The sequence below is a fragment of the Pteropus medius genome, unplaced genomic scaffold, assembly GCF_902729225.1.
Source record: "Pteropus medius unplaced genomic scaffold, Ma_sr-lr_union100, whole genome shotgun sequence".
NCBI lineage: Eukaryota > Metazoa > Chordata > Mammalia > Chiroptera > Pteropodidae > Pteropus > Pteropus medius.
Genome location: NW_024354502.1, coordinates 29,257,670 through 29,274,823, shown reverse-complemented (window position 1 = coordinate 29,274,823; position 17,154 = coordinate 29,257,670). Strand labels below are relative to the sequence as shown.

Genomic DNA, 17,154 nt, shown 5'->3' with positions numbered 1-17,154 from the left:
TTATAGTTTCCTAACACTTCAGCACTATATTTGAGTCCTCACAGTTACCTTGTGAATGAGGCAGAGCAAGTATTATGACAGAAACACAAAGTGTTTGCCTAAGGTCACAAAGCTGATAGATATCCAAACTGGAGCCCACATCTTGGTCTCCCGACCTTCAGTTTAGTGCTTTCTGAACTGCATCAGACTCTAGTACTTGGTGTTCTTTCTAGTCATCCCTTAAAAATTACACTCATGTGCACACACGTGTATGTATTTGGTATGTATGTATATATGCATGCATATTTTTTAAAATTATAAACTTATATATGTTCATTGAAGAAACATTGATTGGAGAATAAAGAAGAAAATGTGTCCCATCACCGAAAAACTACTACCATTGACATTTGGTGTATTTTCTATGGAATCAAGTGACATTTTGCTGGGAGCAGGAAGATTCCTTGGGTTAGGGGCGTGTTTGAGAAACAAAGTTAAAATAATTTTCAGATGTTTGACTTTAGAAATATGTGACTACAATTTCTTCCTCAAATTTACTTAGGTGTACTCAACTCATCTCCTCAGAGCTGGGCTTTTCGTCAATTGAAAGCACCTGTTAATCCTGCACCTATGTAAGCATTGTGTCTTTTCTCTCCTCTCGTCTATAGTAGCAATTTCTGGCTAACCATGTACTCTAAGTCAAGTGAAAAAATTAGAGTGGTCAAAAGACTTAAGTTCTCCTCCCATTTTAACTAATTGTGTGACCTAACTAAGTTCCTTCATTCTTCTGAGCCTCAACGCTGTCATCTTTAAAATGAGTTTGGTTTATGTGATTTTTAAGTTTCTTTTCAGCCCTAACTTTTTTAGATTCCATTATTAAATAAATTCATACCAGAGTGTGAATGCCTGATAATTCTGACCTCCTAGGAGAAATTAAATCTCAAATGTGAGTTCTTGTTAACCCAGATTAATTTATTCATAAATTTACTCAGCTTTTAAATATTCATGCAACAAATATTTGTTAAGTATCTATTAAGAACTGGGGATCCATGGGTTTGGTAAACAATAGTGTCTCTGGTATCATGAAGTAAATAGGTAATTATGAAAAAGTGTGATACTACTATAGGGAAAGTACAGGAATCTATTAATTCTGCTTGAAGGGTAGCAGTGTGGAGTATGTTTCATCTGGATCAATATTTAATTATAGTTACAAATAAAGCAATTTTAGACATTATATCATATCAATTTTTATTAAATTTCAATATTATATTCTAATTACAATATGTAGGTTATAATACTTCTAATATAATTGTGTTTTATTGTTTTCATATAAGAAATGCATAGACATCAGAAAAATTATTTTAAAATTTTTAATAATATACTATTAAGAAGTTGTTACATATTAATTTATGGATCTGATATAATGAGTAGTATTAATATAGAGAGACATCTCTGTCCTGACAAAATGTACCCTTACATGGGTTACATTAATCTTCCACCATCAAGGCCTTCACAGTTGTACTTCTTACGTTCCTTAGAAATTTCATGATGTCAGTGCCTCCAGTTCCTTTATTTTCCTGTTTGGATGGCTCTTCAGACTTTTGGTTTTTCTTAGACTGCTGACGTGCAGGAGTCATAATGTAGTCAGTTACTATTTTCAAATGGTAGTTTCTCAGGAGGACCATGGCTTCCACACATTCATTATAAGTTTTCTGTAGGCTAGCATCACCTTTTGAACGGACAAACTCACGAACTGAGGGGCCTGACTCTAATGAATGAAGAAAGTTCTGGTGAGCTGGTGGCATATATGTTCTCATTTCTTGGAGGAATTCAGCAGCTGATGCTGACCAAAAAAAAGAAAGAAGAGTTAGTAGGAAGACTGAAGTATTCCCCAATCCAGGGGAGAAGGGCAGAGTGAGATCAGAGTGGGTAGAAGATCACAGGCCAACACTGCAACATGAGGCAATGAGTTATAAACATCCTGTTAGAAGCTATTAGTCTTGTTCCTAGTAATGATAATTATTGTAAATATACTCAATTCTGAAAAACAGATGAGCTAAACTCATTCCTTCATAATAAAGATTTTTGCTTGTGCTTTCTTTCTCACTTTTCTACTGCATTTGATCCTTCTAAAAAGCTGATGATATAGGCAGGGAATTTATAATCTGTACTTGAAAGATCATGACACTGAGTCCAAGATGTTTAAGGGATTATTTTTAAATAAGTGAATAAACTAAGAAAAAGGCATATTTTCACCCAGCCCAATGCTTTTCCCTTGCATTACAAAATAAAAGTTTAGGAAAAAAGAGAGAAGTAGAAAGAAGTTCTTTCTCTAAGCCCTCAGGAGGAACATAACGAGTATGGCTCATCTTTAACCTTTGATACAGGCATTGCCCCTGGGTTGCTAGGGGAGCAGGATGGCTGAACAAGATCAGGGTAAATTCTCTTCTTGTCTGAAGTATCCACCTCACCAACTTCTACTATCTCATCTACACAGTCCGATCTCATTTGCAGGTAACTTTCTAAATTTGATTGTACATTTTAAGAACATGTGATATTGGCTTGACCACGGTCAATCAGGTCTTATATTCAGGTCTAAATGTCGAGATCAAGAGGGTGATGAACTTGAGTTTGAGTTCTGGCTTCATTGCATTCTAGCTGGTTAACAGGGAACCAGTCATTCATCCTCTTTTAGTTTCTGCTGTTTCTTCTGTGAAATGGAACAATGTCAATAAAGTCTCTACTTTACTGATTCTCAGAAAAGTATCAGAAAAGCTCATGTAAGATACTAATTAGAAGACATTTTTTAGACACTATATTACTATTGTATTAACATAAGAGATGATTATTATTTGTCTTTTTCTACTCACCTTCACCAGCACTTTGCCGGATACCCAGCAGAACATCAAAGCACTGGAAGATGCTGCTTTGGGCTGCACTACCCCCAGCAAACTTCTTTGGGGTGTCCCAGACGCCTTCATACAGTAGACCCTCTGGCAGCAGGGGGTTGCCTTTCCAGCTGGGCCAAGAAGGAAAAAATACTCATTATTTAGATTAATTGCAAAATTTCAGATATAAAATCTTGTACTAGAGGATGAATGGAAAGTAGCACAAGAAAAATTTTCTTCTTCTTCCACATTCCCTTTTCCACTCCACATAATAATATGATTATGAGCAAGTTTGGCCTAAGCATTCTATGAAGTAAACTTATCTTTGCATTAGTAAAGATCATTCCTCTCTCTTTAAAATGACTAGCTTTTCTTTGCATAATCCAGTGCATGCCCGACCAAGTAATAACAGAGAGAATATTCTTTTTCTACAACAAGTACTTTAGGATATAAACTGTTTTAAAACCTGATGTATAGTGGAGACCAGCAGAGGGAACTTGATGTATTCTTTATGTTAATTGTTTAAGAGAAAAATTCAAGCATATAACTACATACCCAGACAAGTATATGCGAAGAACATTGGAAAATAGATTTGGATCCACATAATCTGTAAAAAGATGAGATGTGTTTAGTTAAGTAGTATCAGAGATATCAGAGGAAATCAAGATACTCTCAATAATTGATTAAAAAAAAAAAAGCAGAGGCTGCAGGAAAGAGATTAGGTCAGTTAGTGTAGAAAAATCCCCTGAAGACAAGCTCTCACTCACCTGCTCTCTGTCAGGTGAGCCCAGTTCATCTCTTGTGTCTCCTGAATGAAGTCTACCATAGGGTCAACACACAGCTTGTGTCCAAGAGTTTGGGCCCACCTACCGCCTATCCTCAGACTAATTAAACTGTCAAATTTATTTAAGGCTACTTCACATACTTACTAACATAACAGATAAATTATTCGATAAAGAAAGAAAAAAATCTAAACAAAAAGAAAAACAAAAACAAAAATTCCAGAGGCCATATAGCTCACATTGCTAAGTCCCCCTCTTCTTCCCACACCAAAGCTTGTTAATGTATTTGATTAGAAGGCCAGCCAATCTTCTTGCCAAGGATTATTCAGCAGTAACTCCAATCCCAACGACACAGTCACATATGTGTTAAGGCCATCCAACAGAGTAAATTTCCTTTTGTAAATCCTGTTTATGTTAATAACTTATTTAAAGTATTGTTATTGTTTTGTAGATAGTAATTTAGCAATTACTTTTGAGCTCAGTAGTTTTCAATGTTTTTTTATAGTTAACTTGTGAAAAAGAAGAATTCACAGAGAGCTCCTATCAAGCAGAAGCTAAGTCTTTCAGAACTTAAAACAGCTTGCTCATTTGGCAAGTTTCTCCAAGGATTTTTAGTGGGAGGCAAGGATAGTTCTTAGCATTAAACAGATCTCACTTGGAATTCTGTCTTTACTATTTATTATCTATATAACTTAGAACATTTATCTTATCTTTCCAAATTTAGATTCCCTTGTCTGTAAAATGGACATGATGAAACCTACCACTTGGAAAGTATAAAGATTTAGTGAGATAAAATAAAGTAAAAACATACCCAAGAGTTATTTTTGCTTCCATTTTGTCAACAACTCTATATCTCAGACAATCAGAAACATTTAACTGAGGCCTAAAATGTTGTATGGCATACAATACTTGCCACGAATTTGGTGAAACACTTTAAGGGCTTCGTCCAGACAAGAAGCAATAACATGCAGTGCTTTTTGCAAAGTTTCTTGGTCCTGATGTTGTACTGCATTGTATATAGTGGGGATGACCTTTAAAATAAAAGGACAAACACTTAAGATTTCCTAGCACTAAACAGTAGCAGAGAATAAAATTTTCCTCAATATTAATCCCTAATTTAAATTTGGGATTTCCACTTCTTTCTAGGGTTGGATACACTTTAATTGCTTGACAAATTTTCTTATATTTAATTAAGCTTCAATTTGTCTTTATTCATTTATCATTTAAAGATAAGTTTATAGAGTTTTATGTATTTTTATTTCTACTTCTAATAGTCAAAACCATTATATTTATGTCAGTATGTGATATAGTTCCAAATAGCATTGAAAATATTTCTCTCTTGAAGAGATTTCAAGTTTGAGTCTAAATTTATGGCTTTTATACTTTATATTTTAGACAATTCACAAAAATATTTGTTTCTACCAGATGATAGCTTTACCTTCAATTAAATAATCTAATGCTATATTTAGTCAGGACAAAGTTATTTTACACATAATATAGTTCAGTTACTAAGTGATTGCTCTACTTATGTGAATCAAGATGCAAATTTTCCAGTGTGGATGGACATACTTTTATTGCAGAAGCAGCTGCTATTTCCACCAATAGAGAAATGAGGAAGAATCCTTTACTGCAGTCCCCACCAGGAAACGAAAACAGAATGTCCATGTTTCTAAGAAAATAAGTCAAGGAAGTCAAGAATTTAGCAAAAATTTTGGTATTTTAATTGAGTACTTTATAGTTTTTAAGCACTTTTACTTGTCCTATTTTATTTTCAAAATGGTCTCATGATATAAATATGACAGGTTTTACTATCTTCATTACAAAGTCAGGAATAATAATGTTAGGTCCATGTCTAAGATTATATAATTAATAGAAGATTAAGCTGGGACTTAAAATTCCATTCTGGACTTGGAACTAGAAATTCCAAGACCATTTCTGTTATCGCATTAATTTTTTACATGCATATACATGCATATACAGGTATACAAACATACATATAAACATCCAATGTTTGTAGAGCTATCTGTGAGGTATAATTTTAAAAAGTAGTCTTTTTCCTTAAATAAGTGTATTTTTATCTGTGAATCTGATTCAATTTCAGTGGTTTATCTGCCTTACAAAGGAATGAAATGGAAAATTCAAATAACTGATTAGACCCCATTTTCTTTTTTATTGAAGTTTTGCATTGGTACAAACTGGTCTCAGTATCTGTGTATCTATGAGTTTAATGGTGGTTAAATTCATGGTCTCTGAAGCCAGAGCATTTCTTCAGCTTACTTTCTATGTTAGCTTGAGCAAGATACTTCATCTTTTTCTGCCTCAGTGTTCCCAGCTGTACAATGGGGCTGATGATATCATTCTCTCATTTAAAAACCATCCATAGCTTTCTATTTATTTTAAAATACTGTTTAAACCCTTTACCATAGCCAAGTCTTACATAATCTTTTTTTAAAGTTTATTTCTTTATCCCTTTTCCATACCATTACTTTCATCATTCATTATTCATCAGCAATACTAGTCTTCATTCAGTTCTGATAATGCACCAAGATTTTTATCACTTCCGGGCCCTCACTCTTGCTTTATCCTCCACTATGAATATCGTCATTTTTTTTCTTTCTTCTAGGTAATTCCTACACTCTTTAGAGGACTCAGCCTAAATAACTTGTTGCAGGGATTCCTCCGTCTTCCCTTTTATTTGATTGGAGCTTCCCGTACTTTATTTTCTTACCCCTTCTCTCAATGAAATAGCAATTTGCACAATTTTTATATACATCTTTTCCTACTCATGAGTCCAGTTTCACCACGGCATGCTTATAACTATATTTATTTAGCCTTAACTTACTACATAGATCAAAAATAGTAAGGACTGGGTCAAAAAGAACAGATTTATGTTCTGGCCACTGAGGTCATTAAGTCATAGATACACAAATGTATGTGCATTTTGTAATTATACATATTAATTTTATTTGTATATATATGCAAGTATTATTTTCATATATATCTATAGCTATAATATCAAACAGACAGTCATATCACAGTCATAAATATAATTAAGGACTGGGATTATTTATTCTTTAATTACCTGAATTATTTTTTTACCTGAGTTCAATTGGCCTTTTAATAAATGCATTTAAAGAATACTTATAAACTTATATTCACTTTGAATAACAAATAATTCTTAGATTAAAATACTTACTCATAAGTCATGGGCCTTATGAAAGCAGCAATGAAGCAATGGACCAATTGAAAGAGACAAAGAAAACCAATTTAAACATGGTTTTGTTATTGTTATTAGATTTCATACCACTATTATTATTAAATTTAATATTGCTTATAAACTATTGTTATTAGATTTAATACTACTATTTAAAGGAAGACATAGTTGGTTAAAAAAGAAAAATGTTTTTTTTATTTCTCAAGTAGTCATCGCAAACACTTAACTTAAAACTTTATAAGTGAAATAAAAAATTAAATATGCAAGGACCATACATGAATAGTCAAAACTGGTTGTAACTAACAAAAATTTTTTCTAGATGAAATCTTTTCATTTGGGGCTATTCTTATGTCTGAATATTCTTCTGCAGATACACACCCAGAGCCATGGAGCACTACAATTCTCTTGTCCCTTTATTGTAGCAGATCCCATCACTAAATGGTCAGGAAAGGCCGACATTCTGAGCAGACTGCTCCAAAAGACCATACATTGCAGACCATACTGCTGAAGATGTGTTGACTCTTAAACCTAATTGGATAGTTAAAAGTAGAATCTCAGAAATATGTTAATCAAAAGAAGCCAAATACAAAGAATACATGTTCTATGATTTCATCGACATGAAATTCAAAAACAGAAAAAACTGATTTTTAATATGATAAATCAGAATATATTTGTCTAGGGATAGAGGGGAGAATTGAATGGGGATAGTCACATAAAAAATTTCTGAGTTATAGAAAAATTCTCTGTCTTGCTTAGGGCTACACTTGTGCATATAATAGACTCATCAAACTGAACACTTAAGATTTGTGCATTTCATTGTGTGTTAATTATACACCTCTCTCTCATATACTTACAATACATTTGTACAATACATACACCAAAGAAACCATATCCCCAAAACAGAAGAAAGCTTTGCTGCCTAAAATTAAACTAATGACTAACTCCCTTTTGATTTAAATATAACATGCACTCCTTTCATTTTTGTTATAATCACTGCTTACATACCCATGGGGATCCTTTTTCCTCCAGTTTGCCAAGACGCAGTCTGCATAAACCAGAATAGGAGGCAGTCGCAGCTTCTCAGAGAGTTTGCAATAAGGGATAGCAATATTGCTTGGCAGGACCTAAGTAAAACACAATGTTTAGTATAAACTCTGAAGTGTCTTACTCTTTCTTCTGCTTCCTAGGTGCCAAAATATTAGCTGTTGTATAGAATGACACTTTGAAAACAAACAAATGTTCTTTTCTATTCATCATTTCATAGCTTAGTCTAGTAATTGTTAAATGATTAGATTTTGAATTTGTATCGATGTGGACATAATCTAATCATGGGGCAGGGGGGATAGAAGGGGAACAAAAGCTGTATCCTTGATTGTTTAAAGGCCTGTGAGTTATTTGCCATTATTTATTTATCTATCCATTCTATGAATATTTGTCATACAACTCCTCTGTACAAGGTAGTCATTATTTAGCAGCAATACAAAGATAAAATCAATTGTCTCAAAGAAGCTGAAAGTCATTTGTAAATAAGACGTACTAGAAGTGTAAAAAGATTGCTGCTCTTGGAGCACAGTGCTGACAGAAACTCTACTGGATGATTTTTTAGAAAACCTCCCCATAAAATGACATTGGTGCTTGGACTTGAAGGCTTACCCGTGTTGATAGAAGAAATCTCCTTTACTGTTGCTTTATATTTCCATGCAGAATATATCAATTGGAGTGACATTCTTGGTTTATCTGAGCTCTTTCACTCACCCTTCCTCAGAGGAGGTACAGAGGCTCATCTAATTGTTTAGTTTAGAAGTGAAACTACAGTTCAGTCCCCTTTTCTCCTTAATATATTTTTTTAATCCTTTTACTTATAGAATTATGCTCTGTGTTTGGCCACATAATAAAAGGTTCCTACCCCCATGGGGCAATCTTGATGGGTAAGTACACTCAGCAGGTTCATTGTCGCCCCATACCCAGGCCATGTCTTCCAACTGCTCTATTAGTCGTAAAGTTGATCTTCTTAATCTAACTATATTTAGTTTATCATCAGATGGTACCATGTAATAATTAAGGTCATATTTATCATAAGTAGTCTATGTTTGAAATATGTATCTAACCAGGCAAAAGACAGGGATATACAGTCCATCAGGGTTAGTGAGTGGTGGGACTTCAGTGGTAGAGATGGTGTGACTATGTGGCCCACTCCACAGTTCTGTAAAAATCATAGGCCCTGTAACCCAAGTGGCTTCAGATTAGCTTAATGTACCTGGAGATGATGGTTTAACCAAGAGAACAAAAAAAGAATAGAATCATTGACTATTAAAGTAACACTTGTATCTGTGATTCCTTTTGCAGACCTTGTTCCATTGGGAATTAAAATATTCTGTTAAGAAACACGTGAGAGACATATATAATGAAAACTACAAGACCCTATTAAAAGAAATCGAAGAAGATACAAAGAAATGGAAAGATATTCCATGTTCTCGGATTAGAAAAATCAACATAGTTAAAATGACCATTTTATCTAAAGCATTATACAGATTTAATGCAATCTCAATCAAAATCTGATTGACATTTTTTTAAGAAATGGATTGAAAAATCATCAGATTTGTATGGAAGCACAAAAGATCCCGAATTGCCAAAGCCATCCTGAGAAAAAAAGGACGAGGCTGGATGCATTACTCTGCCCGACTTCCAATTATACTACAAAGTGACAGTAATCAAAATGGCATGGTATTGGCAGCAAAACAGACACACAAACCAGTGGAACAGAATCGAGAGTCTAGAAGTAAACTTATATTTATATGGGCAAATAATTTTCATCAAAAAAGCCAAAAACATACAATGGAGAAAGGAAAGCCTCTTCAATAAATGGCACTGGGAAAACTGGAAAGCCACCTGCAAAAGATGAAACTAGACTGCTGTCTATCAACACACACTAGAGTTAATTCAAAATGGATCAAGGACCAGAATATAAGACCTGAAGCAATAAAACGCACAGAAGAAAACATAGGAACTAAAGTCAAAGACCTTGGATTTAAAGAGGATTTTATGAATTTGACCTCAAAGGCGAGAGAAGTAAAAGCAAAAATAAATGAATGGGACTACATCAAACTAAAAAGCTTCTGCTCAGCAAAAGAAATTGTCAACAAGGTAAAGAGACAACCTTCGCATGGGAAAATATATTTGCAAGCAACACCCGATAAGAGCCTAATATCTAAAATATAAAAAGAATTCATACAACTCAATAACAACAATGAAAAACAAATGATCCAATCAAAAAATGGGCAGAGAACCTGAACAGACACTTCTCCCTAGAGGACATACAAATGGTCAACAAATATTTGAAAAAATGCTTAACATCGCTAGCTATTAAGGAAATGTAAATCAAAACCACGATGAGATACCATCTCACACCTGTTAGAATAGCTATAATCAACAGGACACGTAATAACAAATGTTGGAGAGAATGCAGAGAAATAGGAACCCTCATCCACTGCTGGAGGGAATGTAAATTGATACAGCCACTATGGAAAACAGTATGGAGGTTCCTCAGAAAACTAAGAATTGATCTACCATATGATCCAGCAATCCCTCTACTGGGTATTTACCCCAAAGACTTGAAAACGCATATCCAAAAATATATTTGCACACCAATGTTCATAAAAGCATTATTCACAGTGGCCAGGACATGGAAGCAACTAAAATGTCCTATGATAGATGATTGGCTAAAGAAGTTGTGGTTCATATATACAATGTAATATTACTCAGCCATAAGAAGAGATGAAATACTGCTATTTGCGACAACATGGACGGAACTCGAGATAATCATGCTAATTAAAATAATCCAGACAGAAAAAGTTGAAAATCACATGATATCACTTATATGTGGGATATAAACCTAAAAGCAACAAATGAACAAGACAAACAGAGACTCATGGACATGGATTATAGACTAGTGGTTTTCAGAGAGTAGAGGGTGGAGGAAGAGGGGAGAGTTAGACAGGGTAAAAGGGGTCAAATATAGGGAGGAAGGGTTAAGGTAAAGTGGGTAAAGGAGATCAAATATATGGTAGCTGAAGGAAACTGGACTTTGGAGGGTAAACACACAACATAATATACAGATGTCAAATGATAATGTACACCTGAAAATTATATAATTGTATTAATCAATGCTACTCCAATAACTTAATTTTTAAAAAGTTTTAAAAAAGCATATTTAACAGAAAACCATCTCTAATTTGTACATCCTATTCACTGTATTTATAATAATTGTAAGTGGGCTTAATTTATCTATAAAATAAAAATATTTTTGATTAGAAAAGAAAGAAATATTCTGTTTGACAAATGATTTCCACATATTTCAAAAGGAAATGAATTTTTTCCCTTTTTGACTTAGAGAAAAGATCAAAGGGAAACAAAAAAGGAAGAAGTTTATTGAATAATTAATTTGAAATGACTTAAGAGAAAGAAAGGAAATGTTTGAACATAACTTAATCTATATTTGACACATACAGCTGCTACGAAACTCACTAATTTCTTGCTCATTCTCAAGCAAAATGTGCTTTGTATTGATGTATCTTGTTTTTTATTCACTTATTTTCTCTTTCTTACAATTTTCTTGCTTAAATATTTATATATATATACATATATATATGTATATATATATGTATATATATATAAAATTGCCAGCTACTAAGATCTTTTTCAAAATGATAAAGCATACAAAAACTGAATATTAAAAATATATGTCTATATTTCTTTTATAATTCTGATTGCCAGTCTGGTAAATTTATTATCTTTTAATTATGCTATGTACATTCTGATCGCCACATTTTTTTGCTAGTCTTCTCTCTCTTTCTTTTCTGCTCCCCTCCTCTTTGAATAAGCTCTACCAATCTTCAAGAACTAATTCAAGTCCCACTTCTTTCTTGAAGCATTTCATGATTATATCAACTACTATTTAACTCCTCTGGACTCTTCTACTTCTGTACCTAGCATATGTTGTCTTTATTGATGCTGCATTATTAATGTTCTTTTTATATACAATGCCTATGCATTTACCTACACTCCGATTCTAGCATATTTAGAGAGATCATATGCTTAGCTAAATTTTAAACTAGGTTGTAAGACTAGAGCTAATCTTAAACTTTTTTGTGTCATCACATAATCTACATGTGGCAGTTTGGTGATTATAAGGAAGTATAAGGTATTCCCATGACTATGCTGAACAACATTTTCCTCTCTCTAAGAATCAGGGGATGACTCATCATATAGTTGGACTACATGTGTTCTGTCTTTAAACAGGGCATGGAAAGAAAATAAAAAGATAAAGTACAAATTATCTTTGTAACAAAGGAAAAAATCTTTCACTAAATGGCAGAACGTGATTCTGGAATCTATTTTATTCCTTTGTTTATGATTTAAAGTTTAGATATTACAGTGTATATTGGTTTCATGTGATTGGATTACCAGATAAAATACAAAATGATATTATTTTAAATCTAATGTTATCTACTGGTGTTAAGAATAGACTAAAGCCAATATATTCTTTTATGTTGACGAATGTGAAATAACATCGTAGCTTTAACTAAAAATAGTCATAAAATGTTCAATCTCCCAAAAGTCATAGAGAAAAATGTTTCTTATTCAAATATATTCATTACAGAGCCATTTACAATTGTAAAACATTAAAAACAAGTAAAGTATCAGTAGCAGATTGAATAAATAAAGTTCAGGAACTCAATGAAAAATTATAAAGTGATTTCAAGTGCTGACTAGGATGATTGTGTAAAAATGCTTATAATATCATTTTAGTGAAAGAAGCAGGATATATATGTATATGCACAGAATTGAGCAACTGTGTTATATTAATAAAAGACTAAAAATCCAATAACAATTACAGTTGACATTTTAAGTAAGTGAATTATTTTTTCTTTTTATTTTATCTCTTCATATAATTAAATTTATTGCGGTGACATTGGTTAATAAAATTATACATGTTTCAAGTGTACAATTCAATAATACGTCATCTGCCTATTGCACTGTGTGTTCACCACCCAAAGTCAAATCTTCTGTCACCATATATTTGACTGTCTTTACTCTTATCTATCTCTTCCCCGACCCCCTTTCCCTCTGGTAACCACTAAACTGTTGTCTGCAATTATAATTTAGATTTTCTTGACATTAAATGTAAACTGGATATAAATCTGTCATGCAATATAAGAAATACTAGAAATTCTCCAAACCTTACGGACATCTCCATCACCTCGATTCCACACATATGCCATGGTGATACACCCCAAGACCAGGTGTGCAAGGCGCTGGGACTTGTGTCCTTGGAGATCATTAATGCTGAGCACTGGTAACTAAGATTAAATGGAGAGGTTGACTCAAATCAATATGAGTGACATTATAGCTTCAAAACCAAATTTAAAATATTAAAAAGTTACAATAGAAGCAGACAATGCAATGTTAGCTTATTCAAACCTTCTCAACTTCTGCACGTAGTTCACCATTCTCGATCAGGACAGGCAAATTTTTAGCAATGGAAATCCAGGCATCATAAGGGTAAGGTAATTCCTCCTTAAAAAAAAAAGAAATGACTTTTTTTTTAACTAGCGTAAGTTATTGTAAAATAGTTTTGCCTTCCATTGATAGGCCATCTTGCCTCTAACTCAATTCTGTGCTATACTGCCCTGATATACACTTACCTGTCTAGCAACACCAGCCCATGTGTTGCTACCTGCACACACACAAAGCTCGGCACCTTCTGTATGCTCCTCCTCTTCTTTGCTCTCACCTGTCTCCTTTTCAAAGATCACCTCAAAGCTTCCACTAAAATCTTCCTGACTTATGCAGTCTACTCTCATATCTCTAATTATGAATCCTATGGGTTATACTTTTTCACATTGTGAAATAATATGTTGTTATCTGCTATTATTTTATTATTTTTTACTACATTTTAAGTCTTTTTAAATGGAAGAAAAATGGATTTATTAAATGTCAGTAGTAGACTAGGCATTTTGCTCAATCATTTCTCATTTAATTATTGTAATGATCCAAAAAGTTGATTATTTTCTCCATTTCATAAATATGGAAAACAAGTCTCTGACAGTTTCTTAACCCATTTTGTATATATAGTTTATTGCAATTCAAACATATTCCCAACTTTCAATAACTCATGCTCTTTTTAGATCTCACTTCCTGATGGCAAGGGATTTATCATGCTGTTAATTCTGTATTTCCTACAGGACTTGGCACAGTACTGGACACATAAGCAATGCTGTATATATACATGTTGATTGCCTGCTTCGGTTCCACCATAAGCTTATTTTTTGACCAGTAAGTGCAAATAAAATTCAAATAAAAGTGTCTAACTGGATCTTATCATATTTATAGTCTTTTTTCAAGGAGAAATATACAAAAAAAAAAAAAGATCTAGGAAACATCTTAACATGAGATTTAGATCCCTGAACAATTACCCATATGACCTAATCCTATTCTTCCTTCATTAAACTATTTCCAGATATGCCCTTGGTGTCATCAATATTGACCTATGAGGACAGAGTACAAATCAAGAGATTAACTCAAATCAACATAGGTGAGGTTTTACTCTGCAAAAAGTTAACATTATAATATTATAAGTAATATAAAACAAGAAGAAAAATGTATTATAAAATTCAAACATTTTCAGGGGCTACAGATAATTAGTGCTAATCTGTTAGAGCAGATTTTTAGCAATGAAAGATCTAGGTAGTAGATTCACTAGAGAGTCACCGTTCTTGTTTTACTTTGAATTCTTCTTCCTAACCACACAATGCTGTGCTCTAGTGTTTTTAGTAATTCATACATATTTTTTGTTGTGTGTTTCATTGTGTAGCACACCGAATTTTTGGTCGTCATTATTTTCTCCAAATAGCAGAAATAGTTGTTTGTTTGTTTGTTTGTTAATGTATCATTAGTGTCCTGTTTGACAGAAATTTCAACAAATGCAAAATTCAATCAATAATATACTTCTGATTCAGTGGATGCCTAAATGGTATAATATAAATTAATAAATTATAATAAGAGGGCCATTCAACTGCTAGATTATAAGAGATAGAATAAACGTTCTTGAGCTTATAATTTGCAGGAAAGATCTTCAGTGAAGAAAATAAGGTAACCTTTAATTTTTTTCCATGTGTTTTAGGACACTGAATCTAACTTTCTAAGCATCTCAAATAGCAGCATTATTTTTTAAGTAGCTCAGGAAGAGTTTTGTTTTGCTTTTGTTTGGGGTTTTGCTTTAACTCCTGGAATCTGTTCTAGTGGTCTCCATAATTAGCATGATTGTTGAAATTTTAAAAGAGAATTGACTCTTTCGGGGAAAAAAATCTTAATATGAGATTTTGTAGTTTCTGAAAAAGATTTTTCTTTTATTGTACCGTTGATAAGTACATACTTGAAACAAGCCCATTTTAGCAATTGTGTGTGCTTGTAGGGAGGGGGAGCAAATCTATTATTGAATATTTTCAAATATAAAGTAAACTAGGTGCTTTTTGCAGTAAAATTGCCTGTATTACTGGATGTTATTTCTAAGTACAGTTAGAATCTCTGACTAAATCTCTGACTAAAAATATATTTGCTGCATTTGAAGGTTCTTTCTAGAGTGTGGACTCTGTTTGAACCAAAAACAAATAGAAATATATTGTTATATATTACTGCCATGACATGTAACCAATTGCTAGAAATAGTTTGCTAAAATCTCATGTATATAGTTATACATGCTTATTGGTCATGGCAACCTTTGTAATAAATAGATCTTATAATAGTTATAAGATCATGAACTTGAGCCAGAATGTTTAGTCTCACATCCTATCTCTGCCATTGCTCACAGTATGAGTTTGAATAATTAAATTCTTCATGGCTTACATTTTTTATCAGGAAAATAAGGTTAATAATATACATACATTTTTAGGAAGGTTATGAAGATGGAAAAGTTGTATTTGTAACTTGCCTAAAAATGCTGTTTAATGTTAGATAATTAAAATGTTAATGATAAGATGGTTGCCATGGCATCCATTGGATGACGAATTAAGGGAATGTAGTAGTTAAGGTAAACATTACTCTACCTGCCTTGCACTTTGTAGGCAAAGTTTGTCAAAAAAATTAAAAAGGTAGTTCAGACTCCTTTGAATCCTATCCTTAGTAACGATTTACAATATTAATACAACACTGTTGCTAGATGTGCCATCTCAAAAACCTAATCAAAGTACAAACATATACTTTGTATAATATAAGATATATCAGTCAAGCAAGGGGATTCCTTTGACTCATGGGTCATTTATTACTCTTTTTCTTTTTGAAAATGCAATTGTACTAAACCAAAACACTTCTATAATTTTCTTATCCCATCACTCTCTATATTTGTGTGAGGAAGTACGAAATGTATCAAAGACTAAATTTCTAGGTAGAAAATTTTAAGAAAGTTAAGTGAGACCCATTTACTAAAACTCACACTAATTTTGGCATGCATTAGTCATTTGTTCAGTAGAAATTACTAAACCACATTTTTAAATAGAAGTTAACTTATCCAGGTAATTAATGATAAGAAAGTATTTTTGCCATAATTCAGTGCCCTCTCTTACCAGTGGATTTGGCAGAGCAAAGGCCACATCTTCATCTATATAGTATTCATCAAAGATTTTCGAAGAACTTTCCATAGGAAATGCCTTATGTGCCATTCTTGCAGTTTATTCCTCTGGTCCTCTATTGTCTGAGAAGCTTCAGAACATCTATTTATTACAAAGGTTGCCATGACCAATAAGCACAACTCATCACATAAGCAGTAAGAAATTACTTCCACTTTTGGAACAGTTTCACTTTCTTCTTTCTTTATTTGTAATTTGATTAAGAGTAAAATCGCAAAATCATCATCATTTATTGTAAGAGGAAACTAAAAGTTTATATTCTATATCAAATCTTTATCACTGAGAACATCATTTGTTTACTGTTATAGGGTAAGTTAGAAAGGACCTAACTGAAATAACAAAAACCATGAAAATAGATGATTATAAGAGAACATTTTTATTTTATGGGAACTTTTAGACCTTTGAATTAAAATAATAAATCTGACCAAGGCTAAAGTCCTAACCTATCACTTAGTTGTTACTACCATGGCTTTCTTTTAACCTTCCAGGATTCTTTGAACATATTAGTGTCTTGTTCAAGCAGCCATGAAATACAACCTGTGATACACTGAAATATTCATCAATGACTCTGAAGTAGAAAAAATGGAAGCACATGAAAAATTCTAAAAGAT

At 32.8% G+C, this 17,154-nt stretch overlaps 1 protein-coding gene across 1 annotated transcript; it reads right to left on the bottom strand.

Annotated features, from left to right (window-relative positions):
• Positions 1-1,293: 1,293 nt before the first annotated feature.
• On the bottom strand, positions 1,294-16,611 carry IDO1 (indoleamine 2,3-dioxygenase 1). Its single transcript, XM_039853713.1, has 10 exons — positions 16,481-16,611; positions 13,341-13,436; positions 13,100-13,219; positions 7,866-7,984; positions 6,843-6,857; positions 5,216-5,315; positions 4,560-4,677; positions 3,420-3,471; positions 2,847-2,995; positions 1,294-1,819 (listed from the first exon to the last, which is right to left on the bottom strand). Exons 1-10 carry the CDS (start codon positions 16,574-16,576, stop codon positions 1,464-1,466), a joined length of 1,221 nt encoding a protein of 406 aa, XP_039709647.1. The 5' UTR covers positions 16,577-16,611; the 3' UTR covers positions 1,294-1,463.
• Between the last annotated feature and the right edge of the window lie 543 nt (positions 16,612-17,154).

Excerpts from the sequence above, each read along its gene's own strand:
- IDO1 (XM_039853713.1), bottom strand. The coding sequence starts at position 16,576 with ATGGCACATAAGGCATTTCCTATGGAAAGTTCTTCGAAAATCTTTGAT. Across the intron at positions 7,985-13,099 it reads GTGATGGAGATGTCCGTAAG|GTCCTGCCAAGCAATATTGC; the intron begins GTTTGGAGAATT and ends TGTTTTACTTAG. Across the intron at positions 4,678-5,215 it reads CAGCTGCTTCTGCAATAAAA|GTCATCCCCACTATATACAA; the intron begins GTATGTCCATCC and ends TTTATTTTAAAG.